Raw genomic sequence first — 24105 nt, 5'->3', positions numbered from 1 at the left:
AGAGGCTGAACAGGCTGGGGCTGTTTTCCCTGGAGTATCGGAGGCTGAGGGGTGACTTTATAGAGGTTTACAAAATTATGAGGGGCATGGATTGGGTAAATAGGCAAAGTCTTTTCCCTGGGGTCAGGGAGTGCAGAATTAGAGGACATAGGTTTAGGGTGAGAGGGGAAAGATATAAAAGAGACTTAAGGGGCAACCTTTTCACGCAGAAGTGGTACGTGTATAGAATAAGGAAGTGGTGAAGGCTGGTACAATTGCAACATTTAAGAGGCATTTGGATGGGTATATGAATAGGAAGGGTTTGGAGGGATATGGTCCGGGTGCTGGCAGGTGGGACTAGGTTGGGTTGGGATATCTGGTGGGCATGGATGAGTTGGACTGAAGGGTCTGTTTCCATGCTGTACATCTCTACGACTCTAAGACTCATTGATGATGTTATCCAGTATGGTGACAAAACGTCTGAAAACAAACCTTCCAGCAAGTGAGCTAACTTACCGACTTATCATCAACCTGAGCTACAAATCTTCTCAGAGATTCATTATCCTCTGAAAGAAGAAATTTCTCCTCATCGTTTTCTTAAATATGCCGCCCCCTTATTCTGAGATTATGTCCTTTGGTCCTAGACGGTTCAATGTGGAGAAACAATCTTTCCACATGTACCCCGTCAAGTCCCCTAAGAACTTTATGTAATTCAATAAGGTCACCTCTCAGTCTTCTGAACTGTTGTAACTACAAGGCCAAACTACTCAACTTCAACTCATAAGATAGTCTCCCCAGAACCTGGTATCAGCCTGAAGAATCTTTTCTGGATTGTCTCCAACTGCACTATACCCTTCCTTAGGTAAGGGGCCCAAACTATTCACTGTATTCCATCCGTGGTCTGATACGTGCCTTATATAGTTTTAGCAAGACCTCTTTACTTTTATACTTTATTCCCTTTTAAATAAGGACGCATTTGCATTTTACATTATGCCGAAAATTGATGGTAGCTTTTCGTAATTCATAGATAAGTATTCCAACTCACTCAGTTCCATCGCTTTCTGCAGTCATTCTCCATGCAAACAATATTCTGCTCTTCCATCCAAAGTGACTAACCTCACATTTTTTTCACATTATATTCCATCTACCCACACTTACTCAGCCAATAGCCCTCTGCATGTTCTTTTTTTGTCATCTGCAAAAGTGCATTCACTTGCCTCATCCAAGATATCTTGTAAACAATTGTGGCCCCAGCACTGACCCCTGTGGCATCGAGGCAGAGCAATTTGGTTGCTGTCGGTGTTAAAGTCGAAAAGTGTAGCGCTGGTAAAGCACAGCCGGTCAGGCAGCATCTGAGGAGCAGAGAGTCGATGTTTTGAGCATAAGCCCATCATCAAGAGTGTGCTGCCTGATCTGCTGTGCTTTTCCAGCGTCACACTTTTCGACTCTGCCTCTCAAGCATCCTCACTTTCTCGTAGTTGCTGTTGATGTTCAGCATAGTTTTACATTACCCTGCTGAATTGGAATACTGCAGTGCCCTCTTCATTGTTTCCGGACTGAAGTTTATTTTCAGACCGTCCTGGATGGTAAAACTGGCAGATTCAAAGGGAAACAGTCTGGGGTTCGGCATTCCTCCAGCCAATGAGATCATGGTTGGTGGGCTCCTGTTTAACAGTTCAGCTGAAAACAAGTAAAAAAAAAATTTTGGTCATAAACGTCATAGGACCTAATGTTTAGGTCATAAAATTATTAAGAGTAACTTTCATTTGCAGTAGTAACCTCCCCCTGGGAAAAAAAACACAGGAATGCAATTTTGGTGAATGAGGCATGGGAGAGAGTCATAGAGATGCACAGCATGGAAACAGACCCTTCGGTCCATCTCATCTATGCTGGCCAGATATCCTAACCTAATCTAGTCCCATTTGCCAGCACTAGGCCCACATCCATCTAAATCCTTCCTATTCATATACCCATCCAGATGCCTTTTAAATGTTGTAATTGTACCAGTCTCCAACAATTTCTTTGGCAGCTCATTCCGTACACCCCCCCCCCCCCCCGGTGTGAAAAAGTTACCCCTCAGGTCCCTTTTATATCTTTCCCCTCTCACACTAAAACTATGCCCTCTAATTCTGGAATCCCCCACCTCAGGGAAAAGACCTTGTCTATTTATCTCATCCATGCCCCTCATGATCTTATAGATCACTGTAAGATCACCCCGCAGCCTCTGACACTCCAGGGAAAACAGCCCCAGCCTGTTCAGCCTCTCCCTGTAGCTCAAATCCTCCAATCCTGGCAACAGCCTTTTAAATCTTTCCTAACCCTTTCAAGTTTTGCAACATCCTTCCATTAGGAAGGAGACCAGAATTGCACGCAATATTCCAACAGTGGCCTAACCAATGTCTTGTACAGCTGCAACATGACCTTCCAAAGTTTATACTCGACTCTCTGACCAATAAAGGCAAAGTATACCAAACGCCTTCTTCACTATCTTATCTACCTGGGACTCTACATTCAAGGAGCTATGAACCTGCACTCCAAGGTATCTTTGTTTAGCAACACTCCCTAGGACCTTACCATCAAGTGTATTAGTCCTTCTAAGATTTGCTTTCCCAAAATGCAGCACCTCACATTTATCTGAATTAAACACCATCTGCCACTCCTCAGCCCATTGACCCATCTGATCAAGATCCCATTGTAACCTTTTTCGCTGTCAACCACACCTCCAGTTTTGGTGTCATCTGCAAACTTACTAACTATATCTCCGATGTTCACATCCAAATCATTTATATAAATGACAAAAAGTCGTGGACCCAACACCCAAAGTAGAGGACCCAGCACCGATCCTTGTGGCACTCTACAGGTCACAAACCTCCAGTGGGAAAAACAACCCTTGAGCCAGTTCTGTATTTAAATGGCTAGTTCTCCCTGTATTCCATGAGATCTAACCTTGCTAATCCAGTACTGGATAGAGCTAACAACAGGAATTCTGTGTTCAGTTCTGGTCTCCCTCCTCCAGGAAAGATGTTGTTAAACTTGAAAGCGTGCATAAAATATTTATAAGGATGTTGCTGGGGCTGGAGGGTTTGAGCTATTAGGGAGATGCTGAGTAGTCTGGGGCTATTTTCCCTGGAGCATCGGAGGCTGAGGAGTGACCTTATAGAGATTTATAAAATCATGAAGGCAGCTTCATGAATAGCCAAGGTTTTAACAAGACAGCGTAGGTTGAAGGTGAGCAGGAAAAGATTTAAAAGGGTCCTCAGGTGCACCGTTTTCACACAGAGGACGGAGTGTGTGTGAAGTGACTGCCAGAGGAAGTGGTGGAGGCTGGTACAATTACATTTAAAAGTCATCTGGATGAGACCATGAATACAAAAGCTTAATGGGATATGGGCTACATGTTGGCAAACGAGACTAGATTAATTTAGAATAACTGATCTGCATGGACAAGTTGGACCACGTAGTCTGTTTCCGTGCTGTCTGACTCTATGACTAATTGCAGAGAGAGAGAGAGAGAGAGAGAGTCAGGCAGATATGAGAGTGAGTGCAGAGATAATATGATTGATTGTGTGTGTGAAGAAATAGTGCAGGATGGAGGGGTTTAGATTTCTGGGGCAGGTTGAACTTACACAGGGAGGACACACAGCTTAACAGAACTGAGACTAACATCATCACAGGGAGATTTGCTTAGATTGGAAAATGAACAAAGATGGTTAGGGAAGTAAAAAATGTAGTAAATAAAAGTGGCAGGATGCAGAAACAAATGCTAACATCAGTTAGGGTCAAAAGACTGAATAATGTTAAAAATTGTTATGAAGATGTGGGTATACCTTTAAGAGAGTTAAAAGCAGCAGAACTACCAGACCCAGAACCAAATGTACTCAGAAATAGTAACAATGTAACCCTGGGTCAAGCCACTTGATTAGTTTGTTGCTTGGAGACAAAAACAAAATTGAATCCGGCCAATCAGTTTAAAGTATACTCGAAACGTATCAAACTCCAATCAAGATCGAATTGAGCATATTGACAATCTTAAAAGCCAATGACACAATCCGATGCTCTGGAGTATAAGACCCGGGAATATTGAACAGTTGAGGAGGGATCTCCAACTCCTAGCATGTAAGAGACTGCCTGAACAAATATTTCTCTTAAAAGTCCCTTTTCGATCAGTAACCTGGAGCATAGACATTCCTAACAAGCGGAAAAGAAGACACATAAAAATCTAAAGACGAGAACCTACAGCTGTCTGGTTTTGACATAAAAAGTGTGGTTTTGTTCATTTTAGATGGGAGTTTTATCGGACTAGTATTACAGAAGGGAAGCTAAAAGATATGTTAGAGAAAGAAATTGTAAATAGCAGTTAGTTAATTATTCTCTGCTATACTTTCAGAAATAAAGTTGTTAACTTTTACTTTAAATAGTTCTTGGCCACTCGATTTTTATAGATTACTGCACGGGATAAATCTTCTCTGTGTTGCTGGTTTTAAATTAAGCAGGAGGGTTTACCCTGTGTCGTAACAGTCTGGGGGCTCGGATCCGTGATCTGAACTGGTTTAAACAGTTTGAATAGATTTGGTAGTACAAAAAAATCACAGCAGATTTAAACCTAAACAGATTTAGGTTAGTGTCCCAAGTAGGCGAAACAATTTGTTTAATTTCGGTGACTTGTAGTTGATTAAATTAAAAGTGAGAGATATGGCTCTTAGAATTGCTAAAGAGGTTCTGGGATTTGAAGATGATTCTCAAATTTGCCAAGAAAGGTTAGAAGGAAAGAAAAAGGCTACACTTTTAGAATCATCAAAGATGTTAGATTTGGGTTTAACCAGGGACAAAAGTAAAGCTGAAATTACTCAAATACTTAGGTGTGTCAGAGAAACAGACAAGTGCAGTAGAGGTAGAAAAACATAGATTACAATTGAGGAGAATGAGGATGGGATTGAAATGCCAGTTGGTTACTTTTCGAAGAGGGTCAACATTCACCACAGGAAATAATCCACAATCGAAAAGGAACTATTGAGTTTGGTACTGGCCTTACAGCATTTTAATGTGAATGTCACAAACAATGTGTCGGAGATGATTGTGTACACTGACCACAATCCGCTTACATTCTTAGAATGTTTTAAAGATAAGACTATTTCGTTGGAGTAAAAGTGTTTAGTTAATTATTCTCTGTTATGCCTTAAGAAATAAAGTTGTTAACCTTTACTTTAAATAGTTCTTGGCCACTCGATGTTTACAGATTACTACACGGGATAGATCTTCTCTGTGTTGCTGGTGTGAAATTAAGCGGGATGGTTTACCCCATGTCGTAACAAAATGCAGAGCTAAAGTTACCACCTGAATGCATTTGGCATTGCAACAAAGCAGGTGACAGTTTGCTTAAATGTAAATAAATGGGAATGTTTTTGCTGTCATACCAATAATGCGACTGATATTTAACATTTTCTTATTCATTTGTGGGCCATTTATTGTCTCTTTGGCCTTGAGAAGATAGTAGTGAGCTGTCTTCTTGAATCGCTGCAGTCTACCTGCTGCAGGGGGATCCACAGTGATGCTCGGGAGAGAATTCCAGGATTCTGACCCAGCGACAGCGAAGGAACAGCAATAATGGAGATTTAGGAAGGACAGGCAAAAAGGAAAAAAAAACAGAGTTGGGCAACGTGTTAATAAGGGGATGGGATCGGTAGTGAGAGAGGGCGTTAAATCGGAAGTACAAATTGTAGAAATTGTTTGAGTGGAGCTGAGAAACAGCAAAGGGCAGCAAATACTATAAGACACATGCAAGAAACATGTTAGACCTCAGCTGGGCAAGTGTGTAGTTGTGGGTGCCACATTAGAAATAAAAATGTAAATCACATTGGAGAGAATACAGAAGTGATTTACTCAAATGGTTCCAGGAATGAGAAACTTCAGCTATGAGGGTAGATTGAAAATGCTATGACTGCCCTCCTTGGAAGATTTGATAGATGTTTTCAAAATCATGAGCAGGCTGGATAAATTAGGTAGGGAATGTGGAGGTTGACCCCATACTGAGAATTAAAATCAAAATACGCAAAGAGTACCACACATAATAATCTGTAGAGTGTGAAAAGTGGTGTAACTTGCTTTCCAGAAACTTCTAGTGGTTAAATAAAATAAATCCCTGATATTCATTTCAAAATCAACAAGTAGAAATTTATTTATCTAACTCTAACAGTGAACAAATCAACCAAACTATTAATGACAGAATAATTCCCTTCTAACTACTATTCCTGAATAAAGCAAAAATTTAATGGTATGCTGTTCCAATAAATACAAGTCCCACTCATATTTTTTTAAAAAAATCAGTCTCTGAAATTACAGTCAGGTTACATGTCTTCTGGAATGTTCTGTGCCTTCTCTGTTGACTCTTCAGTCAGGAATGTCTTCTTTGTCAATTTTCTGTCAGGAATGTTAACTAGTTGTGCCTTTGGTATCACTGTTATTTAGATGATGCTTTCTCTAAGACTAAGAGGTGGCTGTGAATGACAGTGATTCTCTCTCGAGAGCTGAGGGCCATTAACTCTGAGGTCTTTGTCCAACTATCACTTTCTTTTTATAACCGTGATGACATATCAATATATCTACAGTAGGATTGGTCCTACGTTGTCAAAACCAACAGACTTAAATTTAATAGCTCTTTGGTATCCAAGTACCTGGTTCAAATTGACAGGCTAAATTCAAAAGCCTATTGTCTTGTTATAAAAAAATAACTGCTGCTGGGTCTGATAACTGTACGGCCTTTCAATACAAATGTTTCAGTTCTGACTCTGTGTACTTACAAACTTTCAAGCCTTTGCTCACAGACGTCCATTTTAAATGTCTAAGCCCAGAAAAAGCACACGATCTTTTAAAGGGACCACACAATGCTTCCCCCCCAGCATTTAGCAAATGTCAAATTCTAACTTCCTGCCTCCCAATCCACAAGGATTCTTCCCAAAGTCACAACAGGAGAAGCTGTTCCCGCTCATAAAAGGAATGAAAACGAGAGGGCGCTTATCTAAAGTGATGTGCAAGCGAAGCAAGGGTGATGTCAGAAAAAAAACATTTTACACACAGTAAGTAGTTAGGGCACAGAATGCACTGCCTGGAATTGTGGTGGATGGAGGTTCAGTTGAGGCATTCAAGCGAGCAACAGATGACTATTTGGATAGAAACGGTATTCAAGTATATGGGGAGAATGTAGGGGATTTATGGGTTAGGTAACGCTTTGGATTTGGTCACCAAATGTAAAGTTTCCAAGCTTATGGATGACAAAAACCAGGCAGGAATGCTTTCGAGAAGGGTGCCAAAAGACTTCAAGGCTGGGGTCAAATAATATTTTCTCAAGGACTCCTTTTAAAATTTCTGGTTTGTGTAGATTTTTTTTGGTTTTCAGGGATTCCTTTTTCATTCTCATCAACATGTTTATTAGGTGATGCAGTCATGTGATAATATTACTGACTGTATTTGTGTTGATGTGTGGGGGATTTGAACACATGCAGAAACAGAATTAGCAGAATTAATCAATATCTTCAATAATAATTACCACTTTGTTAAAATGAAAACCACAAGCCATCACATCTTCCACATATCTGTTACGACACGGGCAGAAAGCCAGATTGAATCCACCTCATGGAATCCTTACAATGTGGAAGTGGGCCATTCGGCCCATTGAGTCCATGCTGCCCCTCTGAAGAGCATCCCACCTACATGCACCCCTACCTTATCCAGGACTGTCCAAAATGAAGTTGTTAGCACAAAGTTGCATCTGGTGACCAGGTTTGGTGGGGCAGTGCCCAGAGAGCCAACAGGGTAAAAAATTATTACCAGCTGCTCCCCCATATCCATGAGAAGGGCTGGGTGAACCTTGGACTTGGTTGCATATCGTCTATGTACGTAGATCCCTCAAAGTTGCCACCCAGGTCGATAGGGCTGTTAAGAAGGCATATGGTCTGTTAGCTTTCACTAGTAGAAGGATCGAGTTTCGGAACCATGAGGTCATGCTGTAACTGTACAAAACTCTGGTGTGGCCGCACTTGGAATATTGTGTGCAGTTCTGGTCACCGCATTATAGGAAGGATGTGGAAGCTTTGGAAAGGGTTCAGAGGAGATTTACTAGGATGCTGCCTGTAATGCAGGGAAGGTCTTACGAGGAAAGTGTGAGGTACTTGAGGATGTTTTTGTTAGAAGTAAATAGTGCGGTGAAGAAGGCATATGGCGTACTGGCTTTTATTGGTAGAGGAATTGAGTTCCGGAGTACTGAGGTCATGTTGCAGTTGTATAAGACTCTGGTGCGGCCACATCTGGAGTACTGTGTGCAGTTTTGGTCGCCATACTATAGGAAGGATGTGGAGGCACTGGAACGGGTGCAGGGGGGGGTAGGTATAGGACAGATGTTAGGGGTAGGTTCTTTACTCAGCGAGTCGTGAGTTCATGGAATGCCCTGCCAGTAGCAGTGGTGGACTCTCCCTCATTATGGGCATTTAAGCGGGCATTGGATAGGCATATGGAGGATAGTGGGCTAGTGTAGGTTAGGTGGGCTTGGATCGGCGCAACATCGAGGGCCGAAGGGCCTGTACTGCGCTGTATTCTTCTATGTTCTAAGAAGGTTGACAGCTGACTTAATTGAGGCACATAAGATAATCAGAGGGTTAGATAGGGTGGACAGTGCGAGCCTTTTTCCTTGGATGGTGATGGCTAGCACGAGGGGACATAGCTTTAAATTGAGGGGTGATTGATATAGGACAGATGTCAGAGGCAGTTTCTTTACTCAGAGAGTAGTACAGATGTCAGAGGCAGTTTCTTTACTCAGAGAGTAGTAGGGGCATGGAACGCACTGCCTGCAACAGGAGTAGCAGACCTAACTTTAGGGGCATTGAAGTGGTCATTGGATAGGCATATGGACAGAATGGAACTGTGTACATTAGATGGACTTTGGATTGGTTTCACAGAGCAGCACAACATTAAGGGCCAAAGGGCCTGTACTGCGTTGTAATGTTATATGTTCTATGACTATGCAGGTCCTTTCATGTGCTCAGTGTTTCTAGTTATTGTAGACACCCACTCAAAGTGGTTGGACACGAGTAGAGTTGAGTTGTGAAACACTGGAAGGATGATAGAGAAACTGCAAAATCTTTTGCAACACATGGAGTGTTGTTCACAGATAACAATGGGTGTTTACAAGATACATTAATGACTGCGATGATGGGTGTGAATGTACTGTTGTCAATTTGGCAGATCTCACAAACATAAGTTGGGAGGCAAAAACGAAGGATGACTCAGAGATTACAGAGATTACAGAGGGATATAGGTTGGTTAAAACACGGCAAAACTCGACAGACAGAATGTAATTCCTGATGAAGGGCTTTGGCCCGAAACATTGATTTTCCTGCTCCTCGGACACTGCCTGACCTGCTGTGCTTTTCCAGCACCACTCTAATCTAAACTCCGCGTTCCAGCATCTGCAGTCCTCACCTTTGCCTAGATAGAATGTAATGTTGGAAAATGTGGCACTTGGCAGTTTTGAACTTGACAGGAAGATTAGAAGAACTGAATATTATTTAAAGGTGGAAACATTTCTGAAAGCTGTGGTACAGAGAGATTTGGGGATCCTAGTGCACGAATTATAAAATGCTACAATCCAAATTCAGAGGGAAGGCAAGTAAGAAAGGCAATTGCTAATAATATACAAAATACTAGCCAGACTTCAGCTGGAATACTGCAAACAGTTTCTGTCCCTTATCTAAAGATAGCTACGCTGCATTCGAGGGAACCCACATTTAGCTTCACGGGGTTGATCCTGGATATGAGGAGGGGTTCAGTAGGTTGTGGCTGTACTCAATGGAGTTTAGAAGAATGAGAGAAGTCCTTATCGAAACCTGTAAGCTTCTTAGGGGACGTTACAGGGTAGATACTGTTTCTTCTTGTGGGACAGTTTAGGACAGAAGGCATAATCTTAGATTAAGAAGTCACCCATTTAAAACAGAGATAAGGTGGATTTGTTTTCTCTCATGACAGTGACAAATCTGTGGAATTCTTGACAGCAGAGTTCTGTTGCGGCTGGGTCATTAAGACCATCCAAGGCTGAGGTAGGAAGATTTCAAATCATTAAAGGAATTAAGGGGTATAGGGATAAAGCTGGAAGGTAGAGTTGAGGACAATCAGATCTGGCTCAGCCAAGCTGTCACTGAATGGTGGAGGAGACGTGATGAGTCGAATGGCCTTCAAGTCACTCAAATTCCCTACAGTGTGGAAGCATGCCATTCGGCCCATTGAGTCACAGCGACCCTCTGAAGAGAGTCCCACACAGACCCATCCCTATCTCAGTAACCCCACATTTCCCAGGGGTAATCCACCGAGCCTATACATCCCCTGGATACTATGGGCAACTTAGCGTGGCCAATCCACCTAACCTGCATATCTTTGGAAAATGGGAGGAAACCCACACAGACACAGGGAAAATATGCAAGCTGCACACAGACAGTCACTCTATGGTGGAATTGAACCTAGGTCCCTGGCACTGTGAGGCAGCAATGCTAACCACTGAGCCACCAACATAAACAAAAATGAATTCAAGCAATTGACTTTACAAAGTCTTATTGGGACTTTACTCATAAGTAATTTTCCTATAAATCTTTACCCACATTGGTGTACAATAACGGGTTTTGTACAAACCTATAGCCTCTTCACTAGATTCTCTCATTAATCACACAAGGACCACAATATGGGCAGGACAGGTGATTAAATCTCTCTAGGTTTTGATTTAAAATAATTCAATATTAGCAATGACAGATTTGTGTCTCTACTTACTCAGCTCTCTAATCGGTGAAGCTTTTCGAGCTGCACTTACTGCATTGATATATCGGAAGTAGTTCATGGTGCCTGCAATTAAAAAAATATGTTTCAAATATAGGAATCAATAACAAGACGACTTTATGATCTGGTGGACATTGTATACATCTGATGAAGGATCACTGCGCGCGAAAGATTATCTCTGTTTTTCTCTCCAGAAATGCTGCCAGACTAGTTTCTCCAGCAATTTCAGTTTCCTTTGTTTCAGATCTCCAGTGTCACCAGCTCTTTGTCCTTGCATTGTTGTATACCTGTGCCACTCTCACTTCATGAACATTGCCTCGATTTGTAAATCTGAAATGCTGCAGACAAAATATTCCATCTCTGAATACCATGCACTGCACTATCCAATATGCAGTGTTATAAAGAACCTTGAAGCCTGATGAAAGTTCTTGAATTTGTCTTTGCCTTGACCAGTTTGTCTTGAACCCAAACTTATGGACATGGACCTAAAACTATACAACAAAAGAATTACTCTAGGGGCTTGCTGTGTATAAATTGGTTGCCACATTTCCCAAAGCTTATTTCATTTCTTTCGACATTCTGAATCAAGAAAGATATTGAAGAAATATTTTTTAATCATGAATGGAACAGGGTTGTCACTGGCATTTATTTTTTCTTTATTCATTCATGGGATGTGGTCATCACTGGCCAAGCCAGCATTTATTGCCCATCCCTAATTGCCCACAGGGAAGTTAAGAGTCAACTACATTGTTGTCGGTCTGGAGTCACATGTAGTCCAGACCAGGTAAGGATGGCAGTATTCCTTCTCTAAAGGAACATCAGTGAATCAGGTTGGTTTTCCCAACAATCGACAATTAATTCATGGTCATCATTTGACTCTTAATTCCAGAGATTTAAAACAAAATTAATTCAAATTCCATTGTCTGCCAGGGCAGGCTTTGAACCGAGGTCCGCAGAACATTATCTGGGTTTCTGGATTAACAGTGCAGTGATAATACCACAACACCATTACCTCCCCCCATCCACCCTGCATAGAGATTTATCCCATACAGAGATTTATTTTAATTGTCCAGGGGACAGATAAGAGTGGACCAAAATACAGAGTTACAGAGATCAGTTTCCTTCATTAGCCATCTAGATGGATTTTTAACAGTTTCATCGTCATCGTTACACACTTAAGTGCAGAACTTTATTAAATTCAAGTTTTTGCCATGGCAGGTTTCAAATCTGGGTCCCTAGAACATTACCTAGGTCTCTAGATTAAGAGACCAGTGATAATATCGCAAGGCCATCACCCCTGTTCAAATGCAAGTATTCCCTAATAATAAAAGGCATCACATCCTATCTGTTCAAACATCCCTTATTGGAGCAATTTCCACATTTTCACCGCTGTCTGAAAATGTTTTGATTGGAATTCCTTCTTCATTTACTTTCAAAATTAATCCCAGAGCTTCACTTTAAGACCACTTCATTCCACAAGATGCAGTTTAAGACTCACCTCGGGACTTGTACCTTACTTTTGTCCTCTGTTCTCAGCCCCTTGTTCCTTCAAACAAAATCACCCCACTTCAAAATTTTGAAGTTCACTGTTAAATTTGTCTCAAAAGGGCAGATCGCGACCACAACTTTAAACGGTTGTGGGGCATTTAAAAGTAAAGGGGTGAAAGAAGTGGTCAGCAGATGGTCTTACCTGGGGCCAGCAGTTTATTTTTGACAGTAGCAGGTGTCTGAATGAGCAACGAGCGAGCTGCGACACTTGAAATTCCTTTGATTTTGCTGACAAACGGATCTGGGAATTGCAATTGGAAATGTTGCGTAAGTAACAAGGGAGGGGAGCTAGTCTCTGAACCTCCAGCGAGAGACGTGCCTATTTGGGCAGTGAGGTGAATCCTCTCTCTCTCTCTCTCTCTCACTCCGCTGCTATATTTGCTGCAGCTGACATTTATTTTTGGCTGGTCCCCTCAGCTGTCAATCATCGCCGGCTGCTCAGATGTTCCCAGCGGCCGAAGGTTTCCAGACTGACCGGGCATTCGCCCTTGCAAGGGGACGCAAGGACCTCACCGCGTTGGGTTGCAATGCACTCGGGCTCACCACCCCCCCCCGACCCTCCGACCTCACCCCCGACCCTCCGACTTCACCCCCTTCCCCGGCTCCCTGAACCTCTTACCGGGTCCTGGCCGCTTCGCTGCTCGGGCGTGCAGCCTCCGCCACAATTGCGCCCCAAGCGGGTGTTTGTTGCCTTACAACCTGGGTTTGACGTGGTCGTGCCTGCCTTTTAAAAAAAATACAAAAATGTATTTGCGCTTGCATTGGTCAGGCACAGCTCTGGGGAAGGGTGCATCCAAAAGACTGTTCTTGGTGCTGAAGTGTTGCAGCACTGAAAACAAAGATTCATTTGTGGTCAGCATGTATTGCTCATCGCGAATCCCCCTGGAAGTCGTCAAGAGCGAAACACATTGCTGTGTGCCTGGAGTCACACACAGGCCAGACCAGGTAAGGATGGCAGATTTCTTTTGCTAAAGAACATTGGTGAACCAGTTGGGGCTTTCCCCAGGCAATTGAGAACAGTCAGATGGCTACCGTGACTGAAATAACTGCACAGAGGCTGCTATCCTGTCACAAAGTCACTTTTTATTTAGGATATGAAGATGCCAGTGTTGGACTGGGGTGTACGGAATCTCACAACACCAGGTTATAGTCCAACAGGTTTATTTGGAAGCACTAGCTTTCGGAGTGCTGCTCCTTCATCAGGTGGTTGTGGAATATAAGATCGTAAGACGCAGAATTTATAGCGAAAGTTCATCGAGTGATGAAACTGAAGATGAGAGACTTAACAAACAATCAAGGTATTTTTCAATGTATAATTTCAGTTACATCATGCTGTAGATGTTTGCTACAAATTCTGTGTCTCACAATCATCATACTCCATAATCATTGGGAGATTATTGCAGAAAATGAACTTCTTAGCAGTTAATAGATTAGCATGGATTGAAGATTGGCTGGCAGTGAGAAAACAGAGAGAACGCATATGTGGGTCTATAATTTGCAGGATGTGATGAGTAGAGTCTTGCAGGTGCTCCAACCATTTACAATTGACATCAACACTTAGACAAAGGGAGTGAAGGGATGGGGGCTAAACATTTAGATGGTGTCAGATAGGTAGGAAAGTATGTTGTGAAGAAGACATATGGAGTTACCGATAAATAGGTTGAGTGAATGGGTAAAAATCTGGAGTATACTTCAGGAAAGTGTGAAATAGTTTTGTGCACAGTACTCCAGATGTGGTCTCACCAAGGTCCTGTACAGCAGCAGTAAGACATTCTTACTACCTACTCAAACTTTCTTTTGTGAAGGCCAAAATCCCATTGCATTCCTAATTGCTTATTACACATGAATGCTTGCCTTCAATAACTGGTGTCCAAGGATACCCAGGTCATCAACGTTTTTCACTTTTTCACTATATCACCATTTAACTCATACTCTACCATTCTGTTTTTCCTACCAAAGTGAACAACTTCACATTTATTCATCATATACTGCATCTGCCATGTTTCAGTTGTCATGAAACCTCTTTACATCTTCCTCACCATTCACAGTCCCACCTTGTCTTGTGTCTTCAGAAAGCTTGAGAATATTACAGTCAATCCCCTGATCCAAGCCATCCACATAAATTGTGAATATCTGGGGTGCAAGCATTGTTTGTTATGATATTCACTTGTCACTGCCCTCTACTCTGAAAACCACCCACTTGTTTCTATTGTCCATGTACTTTCTAACAATCAATTCTCAATCCATCCTGATATTCCGCTGTCTTGATTTTACGCAATGACCTCTTATGTGGAATTTAGTCAAAAGCTTTCTTAAAATCTAGATACACTCACAACTGTTGATTTTCCTTCATCTGTTCTGATAGTAATGTCCTCAAACAAACCCTAGTAGGATTGTCAAACAGAATTCCCAACAAATCATGTTAACTTTGTGTTTTATGTCAGTATTTTCAATCTGTCCTGTATCACACTCTTTATAATATACTCTAACATTGTCCTCCTATTGATGTTAGACTTAATTAGTCTGCAATTCCTGGTTTTCTCCCTTCTTGGTTCAACAATAGTTCACATTTGACCTCCAGTCTGCTGAGACGGTTCCAGAACCTACAGAATTTGGGAAGGTGACAACCAATACATCCAACATTTCCGTGGCAAGCTCTTTTAGAACCCTCGGAGGTGGATTAAAAAGCTTTGCTTTCAGCTTTCAATTATCAGCTTTCAGCCCATTAATATCTCTCGCTCTACTTTTCTTTACAAATACTAATTTCCTTTAGTCCCTCCTTCCCAAAAGATATTTGCTTCTGTATCATTTCGGAGATGTTTTTATGTCTCCTTCTGTGAGTCAGAACAAAAGTTGCTGGGTAATTGCTCTGCTATTTTCTTGTTGTCCCCTTTTAGACTGTAAGGGGCCTCCATTTCTCATAGATTCTTCACTAATCCTTATCGTCTTCAATTCAGAAGCTCTTACAGTCCTCATTTATGTTCCTTGTAAGTTTACCCTCAGGCACATCTCAATCTTGATCTGTCTCTACTGTATTAAAATATGCACCCACTCCTCAAGCTTGCTACTATTTCCACTCAATATTAAAACTAAAGTCCCCCATAACAACTACCCTGTTACTATCTTTGCTATCCTTTCCTCTATGTCTCTGGAACTATTTCAAGGCCTATAGAAAACTCCCAACAGGGTGACCTTTCCTGTTTCTAACCTCAGCCCATACTATCTCAGTAGATGTGTTCTGAAATGTCCTTTCTGCCACCGTAGCTCAGTATGGTTAGTGAAAGATTTGCCTGCTGCATTGATCTCCTCATGCCCATTTAGGCAGGGTAGTTGTACTTTGAGAGGGAACAGTCTGTAATTGCAATTCCAAGGCCAATGCTGCTTACTAGCAGCTAAAGATAAATAAATCAACTTGTACACAAAAAACAAGACGAATCCATCTCAGCCAATTAATGCCCCATCCATCTATTCTTGATCATCAGTAAAGTGATGGAAGGTGTCAACAACAGTGGTATCAAACAGCACCTGCTCAGCGATGCTCAGTTTGGGTTCTGCCAGGGCCAGTCAGCTCCTTGACCCCATTACAGCCTTGGTTCAAACATGCACAATAAATTCCAGAGGGGAGGTGAGAGTGCCAGCCCTTGACATCAAGCCTGCCTGCCACCAACTGTGGCATCAAGGAGCACAGGCAAAACTGGAATCAATAGGTATCAGGGAGGGGGAGCAACTCTCTGGTGGTTACAGTCATAGCTAGCATGTAGGAAGATGGCCGTGATTGTTGGCGGTCGCTCATCTCAGCTCCAGGACATCTCTGCAGGAGTTCCTCAGGGTAGTGTGCTTAGTGAAATCATCTTTCAGCTGCTTCATCAACGATTTTCCCTCCATCATAAGGTCAGAAGTGGAATTGGTTACTGACGATTAAACAATGTTCAGCACCACTCGTGACTCCTCGGGTATTAAAGTAGTTCATATTCAAATGCAATATGATCTGGACAATATCCAGGCTTGAGCTAATAAGTGGCAAGTAACATTTGTGCCATACAAATGCCTGACAATGACCATCTCCAATAAGAGACAATTTAACCACCACCCCTTGACGCTTAATGGTTTTACCATCACTAAATCCCTCACTGTCAACATCCTGAGGATTACAATTGACCAGAAATTTATCTGGACTCACCATACAAATGCAATAGCAACAAGAGTAGGTCAAAGGCTAGGAATACTCCTGCAAATAACTTACCTGCTGACTTTCCAAAGCCACCTGCAAGACACAAGCCAGGAGTGTGATGAAATACTCCTCACTTGCCTGGATGGATGCAGCTCCAACAACACTCAAGAAACTTGGAACCATCCAGGACATAGCAGCTGGCTTGATTGGCATCACATTCAGAAGCATCCATTCCCAATACCACTGACACTCACTAGTGGCAGTGCATACTCTCTACAAGATGCACTGCAGAACTTCCCCAAAGATCTTTCAACAGCGCCTTCCAAATCTACCAACTTCCATCTAGAAGGACAAGGGCAGCAGATACATAGGAACAGCACAACCTACAAGTTCCCCTCCATGTCACACATTGCCCTGTCTTGGAAAAATATCGCCATCCCTTCAGTGTCGCTGGGCGGACATCTTGGAATTCCCTCCCTAAGGACAGTGTGGGCCAACCTACCGCAGGTGGACTGTCTGGCCAGCAAAGCCCACATTCCAATTAAAAAAAAGGAAGATTGGACTGGAATCCAGACCTTGTAGCCCAGAGATAGTGACACTAACTATATGCCTCAATATCCTTTTGCTTAATTACAGCCAAAGCTAGCTCCAGCAAACTGGAAAATTAGGTTAAGGTCAATTGAGATACAGAGAGATATTTAAGGGGATATTTCAGAATACACAGAAGTACATTACAACAATAAATAATTATTCGAAGGGAAGGATTCATGATCACGTGAACTAAAGAAATTCAAGGAAAGCATATTAACAGTTAACCTTTTGAGTCATCTAGACTCGAAACATTAGCTTGCTCTGTCTCCATAGATGCTGTCTGACCTGCTGTAATCTCCAGCATTTGTTGTTTTCAGCATAGATTCCAGCATCTGCAGTAATTTGTTCCTACATATTACAGTTGTTTGCTAGTAGCGAACTTGAGTATTGCTAAAAGAGAGATGGATTTTGTCGAGGCTTTCCATTTTGCACTCACCAGAATATTTCACGAGGACACCAAGAGAAAGGGAATCCAGCACTTACACAGTATGAAGTGTTGGTCACCTATGAGGAACTTCTAGGGGTGACACGTTGCCTAGCCTGTTCAACCTGTTATAGAAACAGCATGGTGACAGAGATTCATCTGCAGCTGGGTTAACCCCAAGTGCCAGTGGGACCAGGCACCCTTGGGTGCTCTGTGAATCAGGTTAAAATAAAACAAAGATAATTTAAACAAGACAGACAGGTTCAAAACAAGATATGTGTGGACAGCACTGACCACAAATTGTTACATGTAGAAGTGAGGTGTAGAGCCGTTAGACATGTAGCAAACTGCAACTTGCTCCGTTTCAAGCAAAGAGGAAGTTGTGAACCACATTTAATTTCTATGGCGGGAGTCTAAGGCAAATGACCTTATCTTGAGTGAGGCATAACCAAAGTGGAATATGATTGGTCTATTGTTTTGACAAATCAATATGTATTTGGACAAGAAGAAGAAGAAGCCAAGATATGATTGACTACAGATTTCTGAATAAAAATACTTTGCAATGAATAAAGGCACTGTGTGTGTGCAACAAGAATACTATTGTCTGACTAAAGTACCTTCGACAGTTCCTCAGCTGGCCACTTAAAGGCCAAGTTGGCATGGTCCAGCTTAGAATCTTTGGACTGTGGCAGGAAACTGGAGCACCCACAGGAAACACACGCAGACAAGGGGAGAACATCCAAATTACTTTTTATTTCAAAAATATACTTTATTCATTGAATAGATTTAGTCACTGAAGCATACATAGTCACTGAAGCAGTTTGATATTATACAGTAGCATATGAAGGAACAGCGTTCAGGTGCAACACAATCCTGTCAAATTGAATGCCTTTCCAAGTCCAATCCCACTGCCAATGAAAGCAGAGGATACCACATCCACCAATTACAGCACAGTATCATGTACTGTACAATTACAGTACAAGTACATGAAGGTACAAATTGCAGTTGCTGATATCAGATCATTTCCTGCTCCCTTCTCTAGAATATACACAGTGAAAAATCAAAGCGGTGTCTGCGGCCCTAATGTAAGCTTTATCTCATTAGGTGGCAGTGTTATCACATGAAAACTGATAATGTTACAATTGGTCTTGGTGGCTGGGGAATTGGCAGTCAGCAACATCGATAGAAGTCAAACCTGAATCAGTTCTAAGTGTACCTCCACTATTTGTGCCACTATGATTTTATCATGTTTCCTAACTTTTGGCGGCTGTTTTTTTAACTTTTCCAAGCACTGAGGGTGTTGCTTTTGAACTGAAATTAAAATTATGAGATTGCAAAATTCTATCCTAATAGATACTGCACACTAATTAGGGATGAAATAGTTTGCATCAACCTATTACCTGGTACAGGTGTGACTTGAATCCTTGCCTTTTGGCCCAGTAGTAGAGCATTTCCACTTCCCTCAGGCTTCTTTCTGTTACCTTTCCTGGTTTAGTATGGGTTTACATCTTCAAGGCCAAATCTCAAGATTTGTAGAATTCCTTCAGTGCAGAAAGAGACCATTCAGCCAATTGAATCTGCAGTGACCTTCTGAAGAGCTTCCTACGCAGACCCACTCTACCCCATCGCTGCATGTAGATTTTACCATAGCTAACTCCCCAATCTAACCTGGACAATTCCTGGACACTATGGCCATTTTCTTTTCGCCTGGCCAGTCGATCTGACCTGCACATCTTTGGACTGTAAGAGGAAACCAGAGCACCCACAGGAAACACACTCCGACACGGGGAGAACATGCAAACCCTTTTTTATTTCAAAAATATACTTTATTCATAATTCTGCCCTCGGGTGACTGTCTGTGTGGAGTTTGCATATTCTTCCCGTGTCTGTGCAGGTCAGGTGAATTGGCCATGCTAAATTGCTCATAGTATTAGGCACTTTAGTCAGAGGAAAATGGGTCTGGGTAGATTACTCTTTGGAGTAACTCTGGAGGGTCAGTGTGGAATGGTTGGGCTGAAGGGCCTGTTTTCACACTGTAAGTAATCTAATCAAACTGAAGGCATTTTTTACTTGCACAAGATGATATTTACACATATTTGAGACATTGGGAGGGTCCGATAACTGGGAGCGACCTTAGACCCTGGTCTTTCCCCTCAGCACTTAATCCTGGAACTTGGAATGAGCCAGTCTGTAACACTTGGTTGAGACCAACAAGTTTCAGGCAGACCAAAGAGTGTCTTTGACCGAGTTAATGATTCTCCAGGTGCAGTCAATTTTTGTCTCGGTGTGTGTGACCAGACCATACAGCACAGACTCCTGCTTCACAGAACTGCTCGGGACAAACCTTGAAAGATGGTTATCCAAAGCTGAAATCGAACATGGGTCCCTGGCACTGTCAGGCAGGAGTGCTGACAAATTTGTTGCCCATAAAAGTAGCATTTGTGTAATGATTTAGTATTGGTAATCAAACACTGCTCTAGTTCCAAGCTTCAAGCAGAATCTCATCACATGTCTATTGAGATCACAGTTATATCACAGCATACCATAGAGGCATATTTGCATATTTACTAAATTGCATGTCCAAATTTCAAATGAAAACCTGAACAATGTCAGAATATTTAAAAATGTTAAGATCCAAAATTGTTTTCCTGGTTAGCTAATTGCATGACAGAGGTTCTGTAAATGAGATAGACCTCGAACTGATCTAGCAACTCAAGACTAGGCCATCCATAAAACACTGTGGGTGAGTAACAACAGCAGAATTGTACTCACGGCCCAGCATACCTTCCATTTTACTGTTGCCATTCAAGCAAAGGGGTCAACGGACAGTGTGGGAGCGCATACCTGAAGCAGCACCAGGGGTGTTTACAAAGGAGATGTCAATCTGCTTAAAGAGGACTACTTGCATGCCAAACAGCACAAGCAACGAGTGACAGGCGATCCCAGAACCTAAGGATGAAATCTAAGCTCTGCAGTCTTGCCAAATCCAGTTGTGAATGTGGTGGACAATTAAACAGCTGACTGGAAAAGGAGGCTCCACAAATATCCTCATCCTCAATAATGGAAGAGCTCAGCACAATGTAAAAGATAAGGCTGAAGTATTCACAGCAAATTTCAGTCAAAAATATTGAATGGACGATCAATTTCAGTGTTCTCTCAAGGTCCCCAGCATTGCAGATACCAATCTTCAGACAATTCAATTCACTCTATATGATATCAAGAACAGCTGGTGGCACTGGATATTGCAAAGGCTATGGGTCCTGCAAAATTCTGCCAAAGGTACTGGAGGCTTGTGCTCCAGAACTTGCCACTGCCCTAGCCAGCTGTTGCACTACAATTATAGCGCAGGCATCTACCCGGCAATGTGAATTATTGTCTGGGTATGTCCTGTATACAAAAGGTAGGACAAATCCAAGTCAGCCAATTACTGCCCCATCAGTCTACCCTTGATCACCGATTGATGGAAGGCATCATCAACAGTGCTTTCAAGCAGCACCTGCTCAGCAATAACCTGCTCAGTGATGCCCAGTTTGGGTTCCATCAGCTCCTGACCTCATTATAGCCTTGGTTCATACATGGACAACAAAGCTGAATTCCAAGGGAAGGCACAAGTGACATCTCTTGACATCAAGGTTGCATTCAACTGGAGTCCTAGCAAAACTGGAATCAATGGAGGGAAAACTCTCTGCTGGTTGGAGTTGTACCTGACACACAGAACAATGATCACAGTTGTTGGAAGTCAGTCATCTCAGCTCCAGGACATCTCTGCAGGAGTTTTTCAGGGTAGTGTCCTTGGCCTAACCATCTTCAGCTGATTCATCAATGTCCTTCTAAGAAGGTCAGAAGTTTGCTGATGATTGCACAATGTTCTGCACCATTCACAACACATAGAATTACAGAATCCCTACAGTATGGAAAGAGGCCCCTGAGTCAGTCAAGTTTGCATGGATTGTCCTAAATACATCCCACCCAAACACCCTATAACCTTCATTTCCCATGGCCAGCCCACCTAGCCTGTAATTCCCTGGACACTATCGGACAATTTAGCAGAGTCAATCCACCTGATCTGCACATCTTTGGAGTGCAGGAGAAAACCAGAACACCCGGAGGAAACCCACGCAGACACGGGGAGAATGTACAAACTCCACACAGTCAGTCGCCTGAGGCTGGAATCGAACCTTGGTTCCTGGCACTGTGAGGCAGCAGTGCTAACCACTGAGCCATTGTGCCATCCTCTGATACTGAAGCAGTTCAGGTTCCAATGTAACAAGATCTGGACAATATGCAGGCTTGAAAAGCAACACTCGTATCACATAAATGCCAGGCAAGACCACCTCCATTTTTATGTTATTCAATCACAAGATGTAGGCATTGCTATATGGGTCAGCATGTATTGACCATCCATAATAGCCCAGAGGGCTGTTAAGAGTTAACCACATTGCTGTTGTGATTTGGAGATACCGGTGCTGGACTGGGGTGTACAAAGTTAAAAATCACACAGCATCAGGCAATAGTCCAAAACCTGTTGGACTATAACCTGGTGTTGTGTGATGTTTAACATTGCTGTTGGACTGCAGTCACATGTAGTCTGGACCAGATAAGGATGACAGTTTCCTTCCCTAAAAGACACCAGGGAATCAGATAGGTTTTTCCCTGACAATCAGCAATGGAACCATCATCATCATTAGACTCTTCATTCCAGAATTTTACTGAATTCAAATTCCACCATCTGTTGGGGCAAGATTTGAAATCAAGATCTCCGGAACGTTACCTGGGTTTTTGGCTTAATAGCCCAGCGATAATACCGCTAGGCCCTCACCTCCTTATAAGAGAGAATCTCGCCAGCACCCCTTGACATTCCTGACATTATTCTCACTGAATCCCTCACTATCAACATCCTGAGGTTTACCATTGACTGGGAACTGAACTGGGCTCACCATAGGAATACAGTGGTTGTAAGATCGGGCCAGAGGCTAGGAATACTGCAGTTGGTAACTTACTTAATTCTTGACTCCCCAAAGCCTGTCTACTACTTGGGCGGCACGGTGGCACAGTGGTTAGCACTGCTGCCTCACAGCGCCAGAGACCCGGGTTCAATTCCCGCCTCAGGCGACTGACTGTGTGGAGTTTGCACGTTCTCCCCGTGTCTGCGTGGGTTTCCTCCGGGTGCTCCGGTTTCCTCCCACAGTCCAAAGATGTGCAGGTCAGGTGAATTGGCCATGCTAAATTGTCCATAGTGTTAGGTAAGGGGTAAATGTAGGGGTATGGGTGGGTTGCGCTTCGGCGGAGCGGTGTGGACTTGTTGGGCCGAAGGGCCTGTTTCCACACTGTAAGTAATCTAATCTAATCTAATCTAATCTAATCTAATCTAATCTAATAAGGCACAAGTCAGGAGTGTGATGGAATACTCCCCACTTACCCAGATGGGTGCAGCTCCACAATGCTTAAGTAGCTTGACACCCATCTAGGAGAATTCAGTCACTTGTTTGGCACCACATCCATGAACAAATGGGTATTGATTCATTAGGTGAGGAGCAGCATTTGTTAATCAGTAGGAGGTTTTCATGTTTGACCTGATGCCATACGATGCCATGAGTATCAGAGTCAATGTTGAGGACTCCCAGGCAATTTCCTCCTGACTGTATACCGCTGTGCCACTACCTCTGCTGGTTCTAGCCTGACAGTGGGACAGAATGGTGATGGCAGTTTCTGGAACAATATAAGGTGTGATTCTATGAATATGATCATATCAGCCAGCTGTCTGACATGTCTGTAAGACAGCCCTCTGAATTTTAGCATGACACCCTACTTGTTGGTTAGGATGTCTTTGCAGGATCCACTGGACTGAGCATGCCATTGTCATTTCTGATGTCTAAGTGATTGGTCTAATTTCAAGCTCTGCTCTGAGGCCTTTTCATACAAATCATTTCAGAGGATTTTTAACAGTCAACCACACTGCTGTGGATCTGGAGTCACATGTAAATGAGGCTGGGCAAGGACGGCAGATTTCCTTCCCTGAAGAACATTACTGAACCAGATGACAATGGAAAATGGTTGCATGGTCACCATTAGGATTTAAATTCCAGATTTTATTCAATTCAAATACTATCATTTGCTGTGCGGTTGCAGTCCAGTTATAATTCCAGTCTGCCATCACCTCCCCATAAATGACTAATTTCTAGTTCAACAGTTAAGAAACCATCTCTCGTTGCAACATCTAGTTGTTCCAATTTCGATTAAATCTTGACAAAGGGATACTTTGATTGGTTGTCTCATTGCTGCAGAGATTATAAATGTGTGGTAAGATGGTGAAGCATTACACTATAGCTTCCTGGAATACATCAAGTTACTCAGGATAATAAACTTAACTGCTGTCCTGTTTTACCATCACTTATACAGGAAGCAGCTTAATTGATCTATTTTAGGAAGAAAAAAAAACAAGCATAGGGGAAGTGATAGCTTGGTTCTGTGAAAGCAAAGATGTTAACTTAACATTTTCACAATTCATTGCTCAGATATTTGAATGTAGGCGTTGGAACGTAATGTTGAGGTTGTTTCGGATGTTTGGTGAGGCCTCTTT

The 24105-nt window shown here is 42.5% G+C and overlaps 1 protein-coding gene across 3 annotated transcripts in view; it reads right to left on the bottom strand.

Annotated features, from left to right (window-relative positions):
• Positions 1 to 13065, bottom strand: part of aadat (aminoadipate aminotransferase) — an 82396-nt gene extending 69331 nt beyond the window's left edge. The window contains exons 1-4 of one of the 3 annotated variants that reach the window (XM_043703414.1): positions 12959 to 13065; positions 12482 to 12580; positions 10786 to 10857; positions 1491 to 1659 (exon numbers count right to left, since the gene is read on the bottom strand). In XM_043703414.1, the coding sequence (XP_043559349.1) occupies positions 1491 to 1659; positions 10786 to 10852 (236 nt within the window). In that variant the 5' untranslated portion in view covers positions 10853 to 10857; positions 12482 to 12580; positions 12959 to 13065. Of the gene's footprint in view, positions 1 to 1490; positions 1660 to 10785; positions 10858 to 12481; positions 12815 to 12958 lie in introns of those variants that run through there. The other 2 variants (XM_043703424.1, XM_043703404.1) reach the window with 2 other exon arrangements.
• Positions 13066 to 24105: the final 11040 nt, after the last annotated feature.

This window comes from Chiloscyllium plagiosum, chromosome 2 (assembly GCF_004010195.1).
Source record: "Chiloscyllium plagiosum isolate BGI_BamShark_2017 chromosome 2, ASM401019v2, whole genome shotgun sequence".
Classification (NCBI taxonomy): Eukaryota; Metazoa; Chordata; class Chondrichthyes; order Orectolobiformes; family Hemiscylliidae; genus Chiloscyllium; species Chiloscyllium plagiosum.
Note: the sequence above shows the minus strand (reverse complement) of the source record. Positions and strands in the feature narration are given on the sequence as shown.